Source organism: Chelon labrosus, assembly GCF_963514085.1.
Source record: "Chelon labrosus genome assembly, chromosome: 2".
Classification (NCBI taxonomy): Eukaryota; Metazoa; Chordata; class Actinopteri; order Mugiliformes; family Mugilidae; genus Chelon; species Chelon labrosus.
Window position 1 is genome coordinate 5,693,179 of NC_140338.1, and position 21,726 is coordinate 5,714,904.

The window sequence follows — 21,726 nt, forward strand, 5'->3', positions numbered from 1 at the left end:
TGGACTCCATCCGCCCAGAGCTCCAATCACAACCACAGCCACAGCCACGTTAATTAAACCTTATTTTAACAAATTACTGTAATAACTGTCTATCAGAGGAGACTGGGAGTAAATCCAGATGCTTCAATCAACCAAACACAGTTTACTTACATTAATTAAACTAACACACAATGATTTATTTATTTTTTAATTTTATTTATCTGCTTCAGATCAGTGAAGCTCAGCAATAATAGCCTTAAATCTCATATTTTGTTTCAATAAGATGATAGTAAGGTGCAACAGTGTCCATTAACATAAATAAAATGGAGTTATCTTGTTGTTGTCCAGCTGGATAGTTTGGTATGAATGATGTCCTGTAGCGTTCACTGTGGGAGTGGAGCTGGATCAGTCTGTTGGAGAATGAGCTCCACTGTCCCTCTATTGTCTGGTGTAGTGGATGTGAAGGATTGTTCATGATGGAGAGAAGTTTGTCCAGTGTCCTCCTGTCCCTCACTGGTTTGTCAATCCTACTTATGTCCTTCTTGCTGGTGCTGCTCCCCCAACACACCACAGCAAAGTAACAGACTGGCAGAAAGTCTCCAGCAACTTGCTGCAAACATTAAAAGACCTGAGCTTCCTCAGACACTAGAGTCTTCTCAGGTCCTTGTTGTCCACAGCATCACTGTTGCCCCTCCTGTCCAGTCTGCTGTTCATGTGGACTCCCAGGTAGTGGTCCACTATTTCCACCTCCAGGCCCTGGATGGTGAAGTCAATGACCAGCTCCTTGGTCTCCTCAGATCAATTTGTTTTTTAAAAATACAGAAATCTTGTCATGATTCATCTCAGTGAGATTACTCCACGTGTGATGTAGATCCAAAACACGACAAACACGCCAAAGTCATCATATAAAATAATTTATTTAAAAAACTAACAAACAATCAGAGTCTGTGCTTAAAGTCTAAGATTTAAACTTTGTCATTAATCAAGACACCAGCAGTGAAACATTACAATGAAATCCTGTTACACTGACTCACAACAGTAGCTATACACTGATGCAGATGCAAAGAAAGGGGGGGAGATATCCCAGCTGTCATTGGGTGAGAGGAGGGGTACGCCCTGGACAAGTCTCCAGTCTATCACAGGGCTAACACAGAGAGAACATGCAAACTTTGCCGCTAATAGATGTTAAACAACATTTAATATGCTTTACAGAAGATTACGGTGAAAGAGGAAACAACACACAGACAATCACCTACAAGTTTTAACAATCAATCAAGAGTTTAACTGTGGCGAATGAACACAGTGAATTATCTACTATACTCTCATTTATGGTGACACAGGTTCATTAGCCTGTTTACAATCAAGAAGACGATATGTTTTCCGTAATTTATTGGCAGGATTCGGTGTTCTTCAGCAGACTGGACGTGCTCTTCATCCTAGAAAGTCCAGACAGAACAAACCATCAGTCCTGAGTATGTTCTCGCTCACATCACATTAAACATTGGGCAGCTGAACCAACACATCCCCATGTAAGATCAAGAGGCCTCGACGGGATTACAGGTTTGAGGTGACTTAATAATTAAAGCCTGGGAGCACACCTTGATCTTGAACTCTGAATAAATTTTGCAGATCATTTATCTCTCGTCTCTAGATAATGGACTTACATGTTGGTGATCTTCTGCAGCCTGTCCTTGAGATCCTCCTGGACGAAGACACAGGACAGATAAGACAGGATGTTAAGAAAACAGCTATTGGGGACTTTTTCTTTCTTTCTTTCTTTTACCTTTATTTAAACTCGTTAGTACACTGAGGCGAGCCTCATTTACAGTGCAGACGAGAGTACAGAGCAAAACAAACAAAATACACAACAGATATACACAATAAAATACCATAAAGAACAGAATGAAAAAAAGGATCAGAGGAAACAATTGCAAACGGTGGACAGGGAATTAGTAATTAATGATTTGAAGTGACTGAATGGGACGAGTGAGTTTAACTTAAGAGTTAGCTGTAGATGATTCCAGATGTGTGGGGCATAAGCTGAGAGGGCAGACCTCCCCAGCTCAGTCCGAATTTTGGGAATATACAATTGCAACCAGTTGCTAGAGCGGGTATTGTAAGTGATTGTGGACTCAACATGTAATGAAGAGATGTAGATGGGAAGTTTGCCGATGAGGGCTTTATAAATGAATAGAAACATGTGGGAGTCACGTCTTTGAGCTAGGGAGGTCCACCCTACTAAGCCATACAGAGTACAGTGATGGGTGGAGTAGGCGGCACCAGTAATGAATCTAAGGGCAGAATGGTAAATGGTATCTAGGGGTTTAAGAGTGGAGGCAGGGACAAATATACTATGAAGCCATGATACGGTCTGAAAGCACTGCAAGCATGTTTCTTATGTATTGTTATTAAATTCTGTTTATTTATCTATTGTTGGGAAATTAGCTTGCTAACACTATCATCTCCTGATAGTATATCAGCTGCTCAGAAGTGAAACCCTGCACACTACAAACACTTTATGAAGAATCACTGTGTAGGAATTGCTCATATAAATATTGAAGGACTTTCATTGAAAGGATCAAAAGATTTCCTTGAAGGATTCACATTTCTCTTTTTCCGTCTCCACTCGTCTGACCTCAAGCAGAAGGATTCCCCCTTAAATGAGCTGGGTTCTGCTCAAGGTTTCTTCTTGTTAAAAGAGATTTTTTCTTTCACATTAGACTGTAATAGAAGCTTATTTGTAAAAGTTAAAGATGTATATTTGATAAGAAGCTAATGCTTTGCGTTGTTGGAGCTTTAGAAGACTAGAAGAAGGAGGGGAGTCATCAGCTTCATCTCACCTTTGATGAATCAGACATGGAGCTGGAATAATAGGAGGTGGTAGAAGTCTGGCATGGCACGGGGGCACTTATCTAAGAAAGGGAGGTAAAAGAGGAAACACATTTGAACCATCTGTGAAGGCGACAAATAAAAGCTATTTAAGAGTTTAACATGAGTTTTCTGTTGGATAGTCTGGTTGGTGCAGTGACGTTCCTTGAGGACCGTCCTGTACTTGGCTATAGAGAACAAGATGTGCCGAGAGTTACTGGTTTATTCACATTCCAGGCTGTTCTTGTGTTTGTGTAGTCACAGGAAAAAAAAAAAGAAAAAAGAAAACAGATCAGGGAACACAGAGCTTTCTCTCTGAGATGTGTCTGAGCTCGGAGCAGATGTGTCGCTGAGTATCCTGACTCCTCACACGGGAGTTCCTGGGATGTCCAACTCTGTGGATCATCCCACAGATACTTGATCAGTTTGGGATCTAGTGAATTTGGAGGCCAGGTCAACACCTTGTGCTGTTCTTCATGGTTTTTTAAGTTGTTCCTAAAGCGTTTTTCTGTGTGTGTGCCTGTGTCAGGCTGCATCCTGCTGGGAAGTGTCATTGCTATGGGGTGGGGGTGTCTGGTCTGGTCTAGGTGGGTACGACATGTCCACATGAATACCAGGTCCAAAAGTTTCCCAGCAGAGCATTGAACTGTCACAAGATGGTCACTGTTATTTACTTCTCCTGTCAGTGGTTTTAATCGGTGTATCTAGTCATAATAAGTCACTATGTCCAAAGAGTTTTATGAGGTTTTATAGCGTCATTGACCTTTTACCACCAACTTCTAATCAGTTCAACCGTAGCACACACACACACGGTCACATCTTGTCTTACCTGCGTGTGGTTCAGCTCTATTTTAGTTTCCAGCAACAGGACTCTGCTCATCAGGTTTTCCCAACTCTCTCTGGATATGGTGATGACTTGTCCTTCATTCTGTATTACAGGGAGGTGGTGCACTGTCAGTTAGGTGGAGCTTCATGTTTTATTCATCCTCCTTCGCCGTCCATCCAGTAGAGAAAATAAATAAATAAATAAATAAATAAATGGGATGGGATATTAAGGGAGTACCTTGTCTGCGCTTCTCTGACTCTCCAGTTCCTCCAGGCGTTTCTCCAGAACATCGAGCCTGTCCAGTCCAGACAGAAGAGTCTGTACTTGAGCTTCCACTGCTGAGAGTCTTTCTTCCACCTCTGACGACTGAAAGATGGAAAAAGAACAATGAAAAGATCTGGGACGGACACGCACAACTTCAGTAATAATCCACAATAACCTTGTGATTTAGTAAATGCTCACGTGAATGAGAATGTTCTCCTTGTCCTCCTCTCCTGGCAGCTCTGGAGAATCGTTGGAGCGCACGTCTTCACGAGAGGCATTGCTTAGATTATAGGAGGAGAGTGCTCCTGCGTGGGCGGAGTTTGGGGGAAAAGTGGAAGGATTTTCTATGTGATTCACAACAAACGGTCTCTTGGACGCCTACAGTACAAAAGAACGAAACAGAAATAAGTTGAATTTATTCAGATTTCATTCGCCCGTCCAGTCGCGGTGATCCTCCACTCCGTCCTACGTATAATAACGGCTTTCAAGTAACAATAACAGACTTTATTCATGTATCTTGAAGGCCCTAGTGTCTTTTGGACGATATAAGACGAGACTTACAGTATCTGGATCAGTCTGAGTTGGCTGAGCGTCTCCTTTGCCATCCTTAGTTGGGGCAGGAAGTCGGACTCTGGGCTACAACACACACACACACACACAGAATATATGAGTCTTTCCAGAGCTGGTGTTTGTTGACGCTGTTGGCTACCGGCGAGCTGCTTCAGGACTCTTCTAAACCACATTACGTTCATAAGACAGGTGGTCACTTTGTTTGAGCTCAAGAGGATTTTATCGCAATTAAACCTTGCCAAGCCGCTGACAGGTCGCACATTCAGTCTGAAACCCCGCAGAGCTCGGCTTAGTTTTCCATCAAAATGTTCCCCACACACTTGACTGCCGGTCGGCTCTGGTCTTCTTCCTGTACTGTTAATGCACATTGAGCTCGTGTTGGTTGCGGTTCATTTAGATTAACGGTTTGACACAGACAGAGACTACGCTGATATACTTACGGGGGTGAGAATAATAAACAAAATCCAGGTTAGATGTAATTTTGTTTTTTAACTATAATGTGAACAAACTGCTTCTGCTCAACAGGCGTCCTCTAGTCATGCTACTTGACAAACATGGTGTGTATGACTCAATCTCTTCGCCTCTTTTCTAATGCTTGGCTAAAAGTCCAAACCGTTTTCCTTCTACTTTTAGTACTAGTACTACCCGTCGTGACCCACGCACACTCCTTCACCTGCTTTCCCCTCCAGGGACCACCCGACAAGAGAGATCTGCTCGGCCCAATTACAGATGGGTCCTAATGCCGCCGACTCAGCAGCCACTATCTGCCACACCAGCATTTACAGGCCGTGTACACGCAGCGGGGACTTTCCTGTGGGACTCCATCTGGGTTTCAATGAGAGGAACCACGGTTCTAATGCTACAGAAGAGACGTTCTGGACTTCACTGGAATATAATATTAAAGAAGCCATAACTGTTCTACACAACATATTTTAAATAACGCATCGATGAGTGAGGAAGCAACGGTGATTAGCTCCATCGTGTGGACAAGCCAGAACACTACTTTTACCGATAGTCTTCTGGCTCGTCCACACGATGTTGATTAAACTGCAGAAAGGCAGAAATGTTATTTTTGTCCTTGCCACTCTTACCATCACACCACGGTTGTTCGGTGTTCTCCTGACGGTGGATTCATCAACATTAACATTAGCCAATGTGAGAGAGGCCTTTAGCTTCTTAGACGTTCCCCTGGGTTCCTTTGGGACCTCTCAGACTATTATTTTACTTTCTAGTAAAGTGAATGCCCTGGACGTCGAGGACTGATTGTTTGCCTTAACTTCTCTTCTTGTTGTAGTAGTTTATGCAACAAACACCAACCCAAACCCCATGCATGTGTCACATACTTGGCAAACATCTGCTCTAATTCTAGTTATCTGTGTTAGCGCTCTAGTAAGAAACAACACTACACTGGACATAACAGCCAGCTGGTTAGTAGCTACACCAACCTAGAAAGTAACCTAGTCTACAGACGTCCTGTAAATAAAGATTGATTTAAAAAAGGAGAAAGTTCTGTACCTTCTTCAGTTGGTTGTGTTTCTGCAGGACAAGGTTAATAATGTCACAGATGACCGAGATTTTCCTTTGAGAGAAACCCCACTGGAGGAACTGCTGCTTGGTCAGGATGGGCTTATAGTGAAAGATATCCCGAAGCACCTGGACACACACACACAAAACACATACGCTCACTGCTACCGATCGTTGCCACTGTAGTTTCACATACGGAGGGGATAAAGGAACGGTACAGTGGTCCATACGCACCAGAGAAAATAACAACAAAAATGACTGAAGCGCTTACGTGTTACCTTGTAAAGAGCGTCGGTGAAGCGAAGGTCGGTTTTGCCAGTCAGCTCCAGCCCTGCTGCCATTAGCTGCTCGGCAAACGGTGGCGAGAAGGAGGTGAGGGTGAAGCTCGCTATGGGCAGAAACGCTGAGGGATCTCCTTTAGAAAGTCTGGAGGAGAAATGAACAAAAATGCGAGACCGAGAAAACAATCTGATACCCTAGCATCCAGATCACGATTAGTTCTACCAGTCACATGTGTTTAATGTTCAGAATCTGTGCTCCAGCAGTTTACATGAATTTGGAAACAAGAGGAGTATAAAAACTAATTGAAATTACAAAAGCCAAATAGTTAAAGTCTTGACTGTATCCTGCAAATATGGCTCGTATAAAGGCTAAAATCAAGTTCACACTGACTTGTAGTTGGGGAAAAGAGAGAGCATGTAACTGGTTCCAGCATTGATAGAGTTTCTGAGTACAAATATCTTGGTATATGGCTGGATGACAAACTCACATTTAATTACCACATAGCCATCCTAGTAAAAAAAAAAAAAAAAACTGAGACAAAAAATTGGTTTCTTCTACAGAAACAAAGCCAACCTCCCTATGGAATGTAGGAAACAAGTTGTTGAAGCAGTTTTTATGTCAGTTCTAGACTATGGTGATGTGAGTTATAGAAATGCTACTGCTTGCTCACTTAAAGCCCTGGACTCAGTCTACCACTCTGCTCTGAGATTCATTACTGGTGATGGCTATAGCACTCATCATTGTGTCCTCTATGGTAAAGTGGGTTGGTCATCTTTGTCTGAGAGGAGACTTAATCACTGGTACCTGTTTATTTACAAAGGTATTATTGGAAAATTACCAGGTTATATTTCAAACATGCTTGTTTGGAATTCTGGTCCCTATCAGACCAGATCAAATGACTGTTGATGCTCAAGGTTCCTCGTATCCACACTGAGTTGGGAAAGTCAGCCTTTTGTTATGGTGCCCCTACTTCCTGGAATAATCTCCAATGTAACATAAAAATTAATTCTCTACTTTCCTATAATCAATTCAGATCTGTAATCACAAACCTTCCTATGTCAAGTTTTATGGAAATGTTATTTTATTATTATTATCATTATTATTATTATTTTACTACTAATATTTTCTGTATCTTTATTTTTCCCTTCCTTCCTCCTTTATAATGGTATGTAGGTTATCTTATTATTTGTTTTATTTTGTTTTATTTTCCACAATTATTATACTATATCTATTGTTATCCCATTGTTACTGTGTAATCTCGGCTTCACTGAAAATGAGGACTACCCTCAATGAACCTCCGAGAATAAATAAAGATTGAATGAATGATTTTATTTATGTTGTTTCTTATGTGACAGAGGACAAAAAAAAAAAAAAATACTTAGATGTACTGTATTTTCCTCAACAACACAATCACAGGCTATAAACAGGTTATTCTAGTCTTAATTGTACAAACGTAAAGCTCGTCATCGTTACACAGAGACAATAGTGACGCCTGGTGGTCGGTGGACAACATTACAACAAGCAGTCAGGACAAAGCCTTGGTATATTGTACTTGAGACAGAGCTTTAAACATTATTTATATAAACCAAACATGAAATAAAATACCACAGATTGCAGTTAAATGAACTGTTACGCTCATTTTTAAATAGCCAGACTGCTTATGTTGCACTAAAATGAGATCGCACACGATTTCGCTGCAGTTTTTGTATAAAGGACAATAAAGATTCTGATTCAAAGCATTTTAAAAAGAAAATATGTCATTTTGGATCGATTGAGCTTGATTGCACGTCTCAGTCATTTGGACAAAAGGAACGTATTTAAAGTTTAACCATTTAAAGTTATTCTTAACGACAGCCAGCAACAACAATAACATTCAGCTAATATTGAGAACATTTACCAGGCTTAAAATGATCTGTAATTATACTTTAGATATATAAAATAGGGTTTTTAAAAGTAAGTGACTTATAATCACAAAGTTATTCGGTGTCTTAAACTGACAAGATCGCATTACACACAACCATAGTGGATTACTGATTAGTCCAAACTCTCAGATTACTGCAGTTTAATTTTGACCAAAGAAGTGATTTATAATACGTCTGATGAGATTCTGATTAGTCAAAACAATCTGATAAATCCAATAAATAAGTCATGACAGTGGATAAAATTTAAATATGTTTAAATGTAACTTTGATTGGGTTACTTAATTTACCATTACGGATACCTGAAAACTAGCCAATAGATACCTTTAACTTTAATTAAGTACCCGTCTCAAAGGTTTAGACTACGCCCAATTAGAGAAGTATTCAACAACATTCAAGTCAAACTATAATTTCAGGGATTTATAAATGTATGAGGTGAGTCAGGTTGAGGATTTTGGCCTACCGCTTCTCCTCCAAACAAATCCAAATGATAAGGGAGGAGGAAACGGTACAGTATTTTGTCCATGTATATTTATAAAACAGCTTCCACAGAACCACGCCAAACACCACTCAAAACCTCATTAGCTCCACAGCTGGCTGTTAATGAGGGGCTCATAGAAGTCTCGCTGTGGCAGTCGGACGTGAAACGCATTTTTACATTTTGAACAGTCCTGTCTTACGCTGCTCTCGCCTGGAAGACATTCAGACGCCGGGAGACCATGTCGTACACGGAATATGGTACGTTACCTCACTGAGCAGACGTGGGCTCTGTGGATACGAGTAACCCCCCCCACACACGGTCTCACTGCTCACCAGGGGACAATTCAGATGTGATTCCTGTTATGCTTCGGATGCGTCTTTTAAGTTCCTCGTAGGGTGCTGTTCAGTCTGAATGAGCAGTGGACTCAATCTCACAGAAATCCAGTCGCCAAAAACTCAATTTCTAATCACTGCAGTAGTTTTAATTGAAATCCACTTACAGGACCAGATTTACTCACAGATCTTTTTGCACTACTTCCTGGACACTCTGTCATTGCCATGTCTGTCTACCTCTGCTACGTGTGGTGACTGTGACTTTCATTCATCTGTTTACAGCCTAATTTAATTGCACACAGCCCTCCCCATTTTTCTACGGTCACTTTATATTTTTCATATTTTTAATATAGTTTATAGTTGTACAAAACATTTTTATTTCTAGTTCAATTCAATTCAATTCAATTTTATTTATATAGCGTCAATAACAATACAAATTGTCTCAAGACGCTTTACAAAAACCCGGCCTGAAACCCCCAGAGCAAGCCTGAAGGCGACGGTGGCAAGGAAAAACTCCCTTTTAACAGGAAGAAACCTTGAGCAGAACCCAGCTCATATGGAGGGACCCATCTGCCTAAGGCCAGCCGGGTACAGACAGAAGAAAGAGAGAACAGCAAGATAAACATACATCTGTCATAGATACACATATCTGACTAAAGCGTACATGTGGACTCTTATGATACAAACTGATGATGTTACATGACAGTTTGAAAATGTAAGAGGAATCACAGGCAGGTTGGAGAATTAGTTACTCTCTAATGTATGTTCAATGTATGTTACTGCTACTGGATGTTTGAATTTCCTTCGGGATCAATAAAGTATCTATCTATCTATCTATCTAAGTCCTGCATCAGATTCACAGTCTTAGGTATCTTAAATTACCCCTTTTCTAGTTAAAATGAAATTGCGGTACCTTCAGTCATGTTTTAGCGTGAATGACATCTTAAATAAAAGCTTGTGTGATCCAGATTTAGATATTTAATAAGGAAATCACACTTAATTAAGATATTGTTTAAATATGCTAAATTGAAGAGCATGTTAACTGGAATTATGAGCAGGGGAAAATTCATTTTTATAATTTTAATGATGATATCCAAAATGCACATTTAAGACAGGCAGTTGTAAATGTTGTCATAGTTTTTCAGTATAGTTTAATGTGCAATTCGGCTCACTTTTGAGTTGTCAACATGCATTGTGGAAATATGTAATGTAAATCTTACAAACAACTTTATATGCTGCAGTCTGTCGAGGGGAATTTAGCTGAAAATAAAGTTTAAAACCGAGCTTTAAATCCAGCTAAACGGTACTTCTAAATAAAATGCCAGATTAGGATAGTTAAATATTAACTTGTGGTGCTAACTAGCATTAGCTAACCGAGTGTTTACCCACTGACTTACCCGCTGTAGTCGACATGTCCCGGATACTTTATAGCTCGCAGGAGAGCTTCCAGTTTGCGAAGACAACCTTGGACGTCTCCAGTGGACAGCATTTTAACTTAAAGCGAGAGGAGAAGAGCGAACTTTGTTCTGTGTTTTGAATGTTTTCACTCGTAACGTAAAAAAATATTTACGACAGTTAGCTAAAGCTTTCTGTTGTTGATACCACGAATGAGATTAAAGCAGAGTAAGACGACGCAATAAACGCAGAATTACTTTAAAATAGACGTCGCGTTTCTGTATTAATAAATAACTACTCCACAAAGTGATGTATATATAATATAAATCGAGAAAGATATGTCTACAGCTACCGTTGATCTTCTGTTTGCTTGAGCTAGGTTTGTTTCTGCCGGGTGATCGTCAGCTCGAGTCCTGATTGGCTGGCTGGACCACGTACGTCAGAACGCACGTAAGAAGTTGACGTCAATGACGCACGCACCTATTTCTGGGCTTCTCTTCATATCTACTTTTAGCGTTTTTGTCCCAGCGAGCGTGTGTTTACACTGGAGGGGGAAAAAAAAAAGTGACTAATTTTAATTAATTCGATCGATTTGAGATGTTAAGAATTATTTAATTTTTCTTCATGTTTTTCTGTGATGACAGGAGAGGAAAACGGGGAGGGGCAGAAGTGACAGGAGGAGGAGGAGGAGGAGTGTGAAAACAGATGATAATTGTGTTAGTTCTAGACTACGGTATGGAAGAACCCTCCTGAACCAAACAAGCTGGTTTATTCGTGCACATAAACGCTCGGCTAAGTGAAATGACAACTGGATACGCTTAACAGGAAGGAACCCTCACTCCCAGCTGTCCTTGTGTGCAGGTCAGGTTGTCAGAGGAATCCCTAAAGTCAGGTGGGTAGCTCGGGTTACGGGACTGTGTCGCACTCGTTTGGAAACATGGCGCCGTTTTTGTAAAAGAAACAAGTCAAACCTCCTTCAATATTGCTGCAAAATTCACTTATTTTGTGTCGTCGCTGTCTTCGTCAACTTAAAACTAGCTTGGTAAGCTAACTCCGGGTTGTGTGACAGGGGAGCGTGAGTGGCAGCCAGCTCGGCCAATGGGGTTTCAGTTTGAGAGCGGCTCTGACGTGTTTGACCAATGGTATTTGAGAGGAGGCGGGGCTACGCGTCTAGCTACCTTGCTTGCTGGAACTTCCAACGTTGATGTTTACAACAGTGTAATGGATTTGTTTATGCAACACAGCTGACGCTAGTCGGACAGAGAGGGCAGTGCTTTAAAAAGACCGGACAGCGGGTTAAGGCTTTGCTTTTTATAGGAATCTAACAATTTGAGTTATAAGTTAATTATATTTTAAAAGTTTATTATGATTATTATTGACAGTGTTTTGTGCGGATCTTGTCATTACATGGGTGTATGTAGCATAACCATGCTAATATAAACACTATATAATAATACAAACAAATTTATTTATTTAATTTTCTACTAAAACCTTATGCTAAATATAAATATGTGTGGTTTTATTTATTTACACACATATATATAAAACACCAGAACTTACAGTTGCTGATTGTGTCAACCTGGTGGGGAATTGTTGTCTAATTCACGTGAGCAATGTATTGTCTGTGAAAGGTTCTCAGTTATCTAGGTCATCTATAACAACAACAACAAAAACAAGAAGTTAAAAACAAGCCAAATGGGCTTGTAGAGTTTCTTGAAGATGTTTTATCCAGTTCCAAAACAGCCGTGGGGAGTTTAAAGTGGAACATCTGTGGGTGTAGCTCATCGGGGAACTCGTATGACTAGTTTCTGTGAATGACCAGGTATTCGCCTGTAGTTGCAGGAAACTGATTGATTCTGTGCTTTTCTCCTGACTGTTCTCCATTGTTCCCAGTGTGGACATATGATTACACACGCAGGGTTTCTTGTACAGACACCTATCGGCCTGTTAGAACTGTAAGGACACTAGCTTGAATCCTTTCTGTGTCCATGGCTGAGGTGTCTTGAGAAAGCTCCTTAAGCTGATTTGATTTGCTGTGGGCATCTGCAGAATTAGACAGCTTCCCAAAGTATTTCTCAACCAGATTATTCAATATCGTAATTGATACCAGATCTGCGTTTGAAAAAAGGGACGAGGGGCACAGTTTACCATTTATTACTATGTATGTGTATGTGGGTCAGTGTGACGTACTTGTACTCTGTCGCTGTGCTGCATACAGATGGGTCAGGCACTGTGGAGGCTGCCTCCCAGACAACAGCAGCAGCTTCAGGAAGAGCTAGCCGACCGACTGGCTGACCGAGGAGGAGGAGGAGGAGGAAAACGAGAGCAAGGTAATCCTTCCATTTTCATTGATATCACTTTTGAGGAAACCAGTTTCCGTGACTGATTGGCATTAGGGGGACCCGGAGTGTGCCAAGAAATCATTCCTCACACTGTTAAACCACAGGCTGCAGCCCAGACTGTAGGTTGAGTCCACGGATCCGCGTAGTTGATGCTAAATTCTGAGCCGACCGTCGTCAGCCTCAGCAGAAACGGATGATTCATCACACCAGGCTTCAGAGTCACATTCTTGGAGGAACTGCGAACTAATGGTTAGGGAAGCAACTTTGAGACTGTAAGGTCACAGGGTTGCATCCGCCTATGTCCATCTGCGGGATTTTATGCAGTTCACTGATGCAACATGATGTGTTCCTAGTAGGACATGTGTACTGTCGCTTTAGATAGATGGCGACTAAAGCAATATAAAAACAAACGTGTTTTCTTTTCCTAGTGAGAGATGGAGGACCCCAGAGAAGAGCCCCACAGCAATGCTACGGCCCCGACATCTATCATCTGCTGAGAACACGCAGGGGAGGTACGAACGCACAACCACAAGCTAAGCACACAACTACTGTTCACTCTGCGTTGGCATTTTATACGTACATCCTCTCACCCTTGTTACGTGTGCTCTGTGTTTTTATGATTGCCCCCGTTCATCTTTTCTGATCGTGTGTAGGATAAGAAACGTCAGCAGAAACAGATATACACCCTGAGTGGCTTACCGTCACCTGTTCAGTCTCTTTTTCTGCTTTTCCTCTTGTCCTTTTTTTATTCTTCTGCAAGCAAAGCCCCATGAGTGCAAAGCTATTGTGCCACTTATATATATATATATTTTTCAGCCGGTTTGAACATGCGTACCACGGCGTGAGGCACTATGTTAGTAGCTCTCTATAGCAGAGTGTTGTTTTTCCTACAGGACTCTCGGGGAGTGCAGGTGCTGCCGAGCCTTCTTCACAACAGCTGTGGTGTTAATTGGTGGCGTCCACTCTAGAGTCTTATGAGTAATTAGAGTTTTTCCATCGGGCCTCTGTGTTGTGCTTGTTTGTTCTCTAGAGGCCGCTTCTATGAATATGTTCTGCTACCATCTTTTTTTTTTTTGGATTGGTAGCAGAGACTGTATATAGAGTGGACGCCATGACAGCTCCTTTAAAGTGAAGCCAAAGCATGTGGAGCTCCCCCTGGTGGCTGGCTGCGGAACAGCTCATAAGCTCCGCCCCCTCCATGTTAGTGGATATAATACTGAATACTAGTAGGAAAAATAAACTTTCTTCTATCTTCTTTCTCTCCAGGTAAAGACCAGAATGGTTTTATAGACTTGGAGATGCTACCGCCGGAGTTGGGTATCACCATACTGTCGTACCTGAATGCTACTGATCTGTGCCTGGCAGGCTGCGTGTGGCAGGACCTGGGACATGACGAATATCTGTGGCAGGGGTAAGGAGGTTCCCCTCTACTCTCCGGTCAGTAGGGCGCATCTTTGTCATCAGAAGTTTTACCTTAAAGTCCTGCTTTCCTGTGTGCTCTCATGTCGTCAGGCTGTGTAAGTCCACGTGGGGACACTGCTCCATCTACAACAGAAGACTACCTGCTGGCTTCTCATACAGGAGACTATATCTGCAACTGGATGAAGGCAGCCTCACGTTCAATGCTAACCCACAGGAGGTAACGCACACACAGAAAAAAACATCCAGGATCTCTAGCCCTACAGGTGCAGCCTACACGGTGTCGGTGCCATGAGAAACGAGGGCACACAGTGCTTTGAGTGGGCCGGTACGCTAGTGTACACAGACTTTGTTCGCGTGTGAAATCATGTCAACAACTTTGGATAAACAGAGGAAAAATAAGAACACATCAGGAATGCTGGTCTGGCTTCAAAAGGCCACAGTGAGAACACATTCTCTGTGGCATTGTTTCAATAAGCTTCTCCAATGTCACCAGATTTATTTCCATCTACTGTTGCATTCACTTTTCACCAAGATCTTGTATTGATGTTGGGAGAGTCTGACCACTGCACAAAGCCTTCTCCAGCACATCCCAAAGATTCTCAGTGGGGTTAAGGTCTGGACTCTGTGGTGGCCAATCCATGTGTGAACATGATGTCTCATGCTCCCTGAACCACTCTTTCACAATCTGAGCCCCATGAATCCTGACATCGTCATCTTGGAATATGATCCATTGATGGAATAACCTGGTCATTCAGTATATTCAGGTAGTCAGCTGACCTCATTCTTTGGGCAACATAATGTTGCTGAACCTAGACCTGAGCAACTGCAGCAACCCCAGATCATAGCACTGCCCCCACAGGCTTGTACAGTAGACACTAGGCATGATGGGTGCATCACTTCATCTGCCTCTCTTCTTACCCTGATGGTTCCCCACTATCCTTCCAGTTTCTAATAATGCGTTGGACAGTTCTTAACCCAGTTTCAGTAGTTTCTACAATCTCCTTAGATGTTTTCTCTGCTTGATGCATGCCAATGATTTGACCCTTCTCAAACAGACCAACATCTTTTCCACGACCACAGGATGTGTCTTTAGACATGGTTGTTTAAGAAATGAGAAGCTACTCATTGAACCAGTTGGAGTTAAATAACTTGTTGCCAGCTGAAAGATGATCACCCATGCAGTAATTATCCAATAGGAGGACGCACTAAGTTTGTTAAATAAATGTTATGTTGTGAACATCAGCGTTAACCAGCACTTAGTCTTTATCCTACTCCTCCTCATCATCAGTGGAGGACTGAGCTGTATGCAAACTCTATGCAAATTCACCACCTCCACTCACAGACTACAGCTCTGTTAATGTCAATGCATGTTGAACTAACGTGAGCTCTTCATGCAAAACTTAAATGAACATCTCAGCGATAGTGTGCAGGCAGGCTTATTTATTTAGTGTTTTCATGTTTATTGTCAGCGTTAGAGTCTCTCGCCTCGACATAAAGGTGTAGCTTGGTGTGTGTCTGGACCAGATATGATTTATTTCTCTTTCTTTCTGTGTGTGTGTTTGTTTGTTTGTGCAGGGTATCAGCTACTTCATGTCTAAAGGTATACTAGTAGATCATCCAAAGGAGCTGGCCAAGTTCATTTTCTACACGAGGCGGCTCAACTGGAAGATGCTGAGGATTTACCTGGATGAGAGGTTAACGCAGAAATACAGTTTATTTTTTTACAAACCGTGCTTAAATTAACTATAGTCCTGTTATAAAATGAAACGCACATTTACTGGAGATCTTTTCATGTCAAATTAGATTTTTTTTATGTGTAAATGAATGCTCCTATCACACCTTTAATCTGCTTTACTTGCCTGTGTGCGTGCAGGCGAGACGTCTTGGACGAGCTGGTGACCCTCCACAACTTCAGCAACCAGTTCCTCCCCAACGCTCTGCGGGACTTCTTCAGACACATCCACGCGCCGGAGGAGAGAGGAGAGTATCTGGAAACCCTCATCACCAAGTTCAGCCACAGGTTCTGCGCCTGCAACCCGGGTCTTGTCCGAGACCTGGGCCTCAGTCCTGGTGAGTGCCCCGAGACGCCGTGCCGAAACACATGCGCCCGTTTTTAATTTTAAATAAATTTTAAAAATGAGACGTTTTGATTCAAATCGATCTTGATTTGAATCAAAACGTCTGATATCGACATTTCCTGCTTCCCATCGTCAGTAATCTTGCTGCGGTTTCACGCTACAAATCTCACAAGACCACGAGAATGAGATTAGTTCACGTGAGAGGGGGAAATTTCCAAAACATGACAGAGACTCAGACTAAAACTAGGACGACAGAGAGGAGCTGCACCGAAGCAGAGACACATGCAAGATGTGAAACTAGAGGGAAAAATACAGTTTAAATACAACAAATCTCTGAAACTGGCAACACACAATTGTGTCCCAGTGATGACCTGAAGGTGGCGCTGGAGGGGAGCTCATGTAAAGACGCTTCATCCTCTGGAGAACACAAATACGAGTGCAGATTGAACACTTCAGCTGGGGTGGACCTCCTCTCTGGACGTCCTAAACCCAGCTGCAGCTAGAGGGCAACAAACGGGAGCAACACTCAAAACGGGGAATTTAAAGCCACTGCACTCCTGACCCGTTTGCCCAGCCACAAAATGAGGGATAACCGTCGAGGGTTTTATTTTCAAGTAATCCCCGGCTTCGGTATTGTCAGTGGTCCATGCATTTACCAACCGAGGGCTTTGTTAATGTCAGCAGACCGTAGAGAAACCAATCCCTCACTCTGTTACTCTTAACTCCTCGGACCTGCTCGTATGATTAGTAGTAGTGGCGGGATTAGAGTAATGGTTTTGAGCCCGAGGCTAGAGAGGGGTGGATGTCTGGGGTGGATGTTTTATTTCACCGCTGCTTTTCCCCGAGGGGATGGACCCGGGCAGAGCGGTTTTAACGAGCTTATTACCGGCGCGCTGAATCGTTTTTTATTCGTATATTGGAAACCTCTCCGGTTGTTTATTAGCGGTTTCCTTCCACGCCGTTTGATCGCCCTGTGGTGTCGTCTCGTCCGCAGATGCCGTGTACGTGCTGTGCTACAGTCTCATCCTGCTGTCCATCGACCTCACCAGCCCGCACGTGAAAAACAAAATGTCCAAGAGGGAGTTCATCAGGAACACTCGCAGGGCGGCGCACAACGTCTCGGACGACTTCGTGGGCCACCTCTACGACAACATATACCTGATCGGCCACGTGGCGGCGTAGCCCCCGCCCACGGGACGTCCTTACTGCACTGAAAAATACTGCGGAAGAGGAGGGTTTTTGACAGTTCTTGCTTCCTACAAGGATTATAACGACAAAACTAAATCTTACTAGGAGCATTAGAGAAGCGAATAAAACAAAAAATAAATATGCCACTCCACTGTGAGAGAGACCGCGCTACCAAATACGAGAAACCTTTAAAACCGAGTCGCCGCAAGGAAGAAGGAGGAGGAGGAGGTTTTAAAGTAAGAGCCATGAAGACAAGCTCTGATACTGCACTGACGTAGAGGGACTGCTCACTGGTGGAGAAAAGGAGGAGGAGGTGGAGGAGGAGGAGGAGCGCCGGCCAGCAGGACGAAGCCTGGCAGAAGGGACGTTAAAACAAGGCAAAGACCAGATCGCTCACTAGAATAATGACACGACACTAATGCTATTCTGCAAATCAGCTGAGCTTGATATACTCTCACCCTCGGTAACCTGTTTTCTTTTTTTTTCTCATTTTAATTTGTTTTTGTAATTCCAGTTTATGAGTTAGTGGAACAAGAAAACAACACACCGGGCCTCAGGCAAGAACACTGTGGTTTTTTATTTAATTTTCACTCTGATGAATGTCACCTGTTCACAAGAAGACACTACAATAAGGCTCAGGTCTGTTCCTGGTGACATGGTTCATACGCAGACAGGTAAAAGAGTCAAAGAAAACCTAAAACTATAAAACAGGTAGCACTGGAATCCAGCGCAAAGTCTTTTTTTTGGGAAAATTCGGTAACTGCCGAACAGTTCAAGTTCCTCAAATTCTCTTAAAACCCACATCTTGTCACCGTGTGACCGGTTCTTGCGTGAGGTCTGGTGTCTGCAGATATTATTCGACGCACACAGGCGAGTCGCTAAAGCTGCAAACAAACCCGAGCGAAGCACGTGTTTAGTTTCTCGTTGAAGAGAGAGTCGCGAACGCGGCGTTGAGTTGTTGACAAGGGCTCGACGGATGCGGCGGCGGCGCACGAGGCTCATGAAGTTGTTTTAAACGCAATACTGCCATTTGTCATATCCTTTGCACATGTATGTACTCGATAGCTAGCGGTTGGGTTTGAGCTCCTGACGTAACGGGCTTCCACCGCGCTCCCGCTCATGACATAATGGCGCCATCCATCAGTTTTAATTGCACGTGTATTTTCATAACGCCGCATGCCATAATTGCAGCCGTGGTCCTCCCGTTAAAAGCAGTGTCATCCCTTCCAGAGGACGAATGAGATCGCCGCCTGCGTTTTGCAGAGCGGCTCGCCCCGCCCCCTTCCGTTTAGCCCCTTTTCCCGTTTACGCTAACGAACAGAACACGCTGGCGGAGAAAAGGGCAATTACTCTTTTTTAACAGGATAATTAGCAGCGCGGCGAGGCAATCTGTAAAATATATGCATAATTTAAAATGATGGATTGCATTAGTGAGTGCGCTGTCGGGTGTCTGAGCAGTTTTTAATGGATTTCTCGAAAAACAGTGGAAGCCTGTTGCATCTGGAGGGTGGAAGTAGAGAAGATGAGGCATCCGACGGGCAAATACGCACTTATGATGTTTGGATTGCATCGGTGGGAGCCCGTAGAAGCCAATCTGGACGGACGGACGGACGAGCGCGCTGACGGCGTCGAAACATTTAAATGCTTTTATTTGTGAAGAGTTAACTCAAGCTAACAGTGGCGCCCCAGGGGCCCGTGCCCTCCGCGCTAACAGCGTCCACCGACGAGTGCCAGCAAACAGTCCCGACAGTATGTAGCCGCAGCTAATAGCGAAGTATCACTGAATGTATCTGCAGCGACAGACAGGATGCCACGGTGAAGCACGGGGGGTTTTGCATCTAATTGTTTTTGTTGTAATTGTAATTAAGGGGTAATCTGAATCATACCCGCCAGAGTGTGTTGTCATACAACCGACTTTTATTTATTGTTCTCCTTAGTTCCTCTTTTTAGATTGATCTGACCGTGGCTGAACTTTATTTTATTGCTCATTTATAACTTTAAATTGTGAAGGAAAATCCACTTCTTTTTTTTTTCCTTTTGTTTTCGTTTGTTTTTCTGTGTGTCGACTAGAAGACACTACGACTGATGAAAGGCACTGAAGAAAAAATCGATTGCTGCAAATGTTTTTGAGTTATTAAATCCGGCCTTGATTTAACACGATGTGTGTCTCGTCCACCCGGACTCATGCAGACAATTTGTGCTTCTATTTATATACAGATCATAAGAAATCAGGTGCACAGTTTAAGTAAAGCTGAAACATGATGTCGCTTTTCTAATCTATAAGACAAAAAATAAATAATAAAACCAATAAAACACACAGAATACAGTTAAAATCTCAATTAAAACAAGGAAAATCTCTCTTGATTGTGGAACTTTATCGTCCCAACGCATGCAAGTTAAAAATTTTAATAAGAATTTACGCATAAATCTCAACAAGAAAGAGAAATTGCAGTCGACCAGTCGCAAGGACTCGACAAAATGAAACACGTATTAGTCCGATCCAGGCCAAAGTCAATTAAACGCCTCTGCAGTGATGGAAACTGTGTGTTTATAGGTTAAGGTCGGGGTGAATGAAGGTCTCCACCGAACAGAAGTGTGTGTGTGTGTGTGTGTGTGTGTGTGTGTAAACGTGTGCATGTTTGAGATCAAACAGGCGAGAGAGTAAATCCTCTCCAGACACAATATGACCTCTGACCCTTGACCCCGTGTGAGTGTGTGCGTGTTCCCGAGAGAGAAAGAGAAAGAGAGAGAGACCTGTTCCTGGGTGGTGGCGTTTTTTTTTTTTTATATTTTATTATTTTTTTTATGTACTGCAAATGAAACGAGAGCAGAGGGCAGAGATGCGACTGACACGGCAACGCAACTCGCTGAGAGACGCTGCCTGGGGAATAGAGGAGGAGCAGGAACATACCGTAAGTTATTTATATTGGTCGGTGGAGAGCTTCCTAATCTGCCCCACGGAGCCGGAGAAGCAGGATTAAGCTATCGATGAATTACGCATCGTTTGACTGAAGAGACGATTTAATATTAAAGCACATTTGTGACGGAGACGCTGTTGTGTGTTAACGTTTTATGACTCCTCCTGACGCTACCAGATCGGAGGAAGTTTAAATCTCCGAACTCCGCAACACTTATCAGTCACTAAATTCATGAGAAATACCTGAGCAGCAGTCAGAGAACGTCACGTGATCAGCTGAGGTGGATATTCAAATACTTTTTGGAACGTATGATTTACAAAATGAAACCACCAACGCTCTCTTTGCTGCTGCTGCTTCTGATGATGATGATGATTTTGACCCAAGTTTAGTCTCAGGGTGGTGCTCCTGCTGCTGCTGCTGCTGCTGCGGCCGCTGATGATGATGATGATGATGATGATGATGGCTGGTGTTTATATAGTCCGGCTCAGACCGGTGGGCCCGGGGTCGTCGTCGTCTGGTGGCGTCCCAGTCCAGGGAGCCTCACTTAAGCCTGATGGAGATGATGGATGGCCTCCTGAGCCCCAGAGCTTCTGCACTTCATCAGTAGGGGGCTGCTGACACTGCAACACACACACACACACACACAATCACACACACACGCACACAGTGTATCCCGCTAACACACCTCACCACAGACACCGCTGCTACTGTTATTACGGTTAGCATCAATGCTAATCCAGGCTGTTGCTTTATTGCTTGACACAGCTTCGCGTTAAGTTGTTACTGCTGCTTTTGGATTTTTAAAGAAGTGCAGTCGCGGCAAAATATTTCAGTAAACGTTTTATTTACGTATAGATTTTATTAGATAATAGTCGCACCAAACTAAAAATGCATTCAGTGATCTCATCTTTCAAAAAGATTAGACCCATCCTGCCGCGTCTAGGTCTGAAAACAAATGAACAAAGACAGCAAGGCCGTTGCAGATTCTAGTGGACAAGTGCTGTGAAAGTTTCTATTTTTTATTTTTTTTTATTTTTCTAAACTTGCTCTCGGCTCGACACTCCACAGAGGAGTCTTCAGAGTCACAGAGGAAGTCCTCCCCTGAGCACGAGGGGCGAGACGACGGATTCGAGGACGTTTCTGCAGAAAGAAGCTTAAATTAATCTTTCTCGTGCGGACGAGGTGCGATACGACCATCCCGTACATTTCTGGAAACAGCTACCCTAATTTATTTCCTGCAGGAGAGATTTTCTAGCAGAGAAATGGAGGAAGAAGAAGGTCCCCTGGAAGGCGGTGTAAGACTTATTGCAATGCTACTGAGGGTTTAATTTATTTACT

General features: G+C 42.9%; 2 protein-coding genes across 2 annotated transcripts; one reads left to right on the forward strand and one right to left on the reverse strand.

The window, feature by feature from the left end:
- Nucleotides 1-845: 845 nt before the first annotated feature.
- cep44 (centrosomal protein 44) lies at nt 846-10,604 on the reverse strand. The gene is made up of 10 exons (XM_084571784.1): nt 10,443-10,604; nt 6,310-6,457; nt 6,023-6,160; nt 4,499-4,573; nt 4,136-4,315; nt 3,911-4,039; nt 3,677-3,775; nt 2,820-2,891; nt 1,644-1,681; nt 846-1,415 (listed from the first exon to the last, which is right to left on the reverse strand). The coding sequence occupies exons 1-10, from the start codon at nt 10,532-10,534 to the stop codon at nt 1,367-1,369; spliced, it is 1,020 nt and encodes a 339-aa protein (XP_084427910.1). The 5' UTR covers nt 10,535-10,604; the 3' UTR covers nt 846-1,366.
- A 432-nt stretch (nt 10,605-11,036) lies between these two features.
- On the forward strand, nt 11,037-19,625 carry fbxo8 (F-box protein 8). The gene is made up of 8 exons (XM_084564097.1): nt 11,037-11,332; nt 12,659-12,770; nt 13,211-13,294; nt 14,049-14,193; nt 14,295-14,421; nt 15,780-15,898; nt 16,078-16,274; nt 17,277-19,625. Exons 2-8 carry the CDS (start codon nt 12,659-12,661, stop codon nt 17,462-17,464), a joined length of 972 nt encoding a protein of 323 aa, XP_084420223.1. The 5' UTR covers nt 11,037-11,332; the 3' UTR covers nt 17,465-19,625.
- Nucleotides 19,626-21,726: the final 2,101 nt, after the last annotated feature.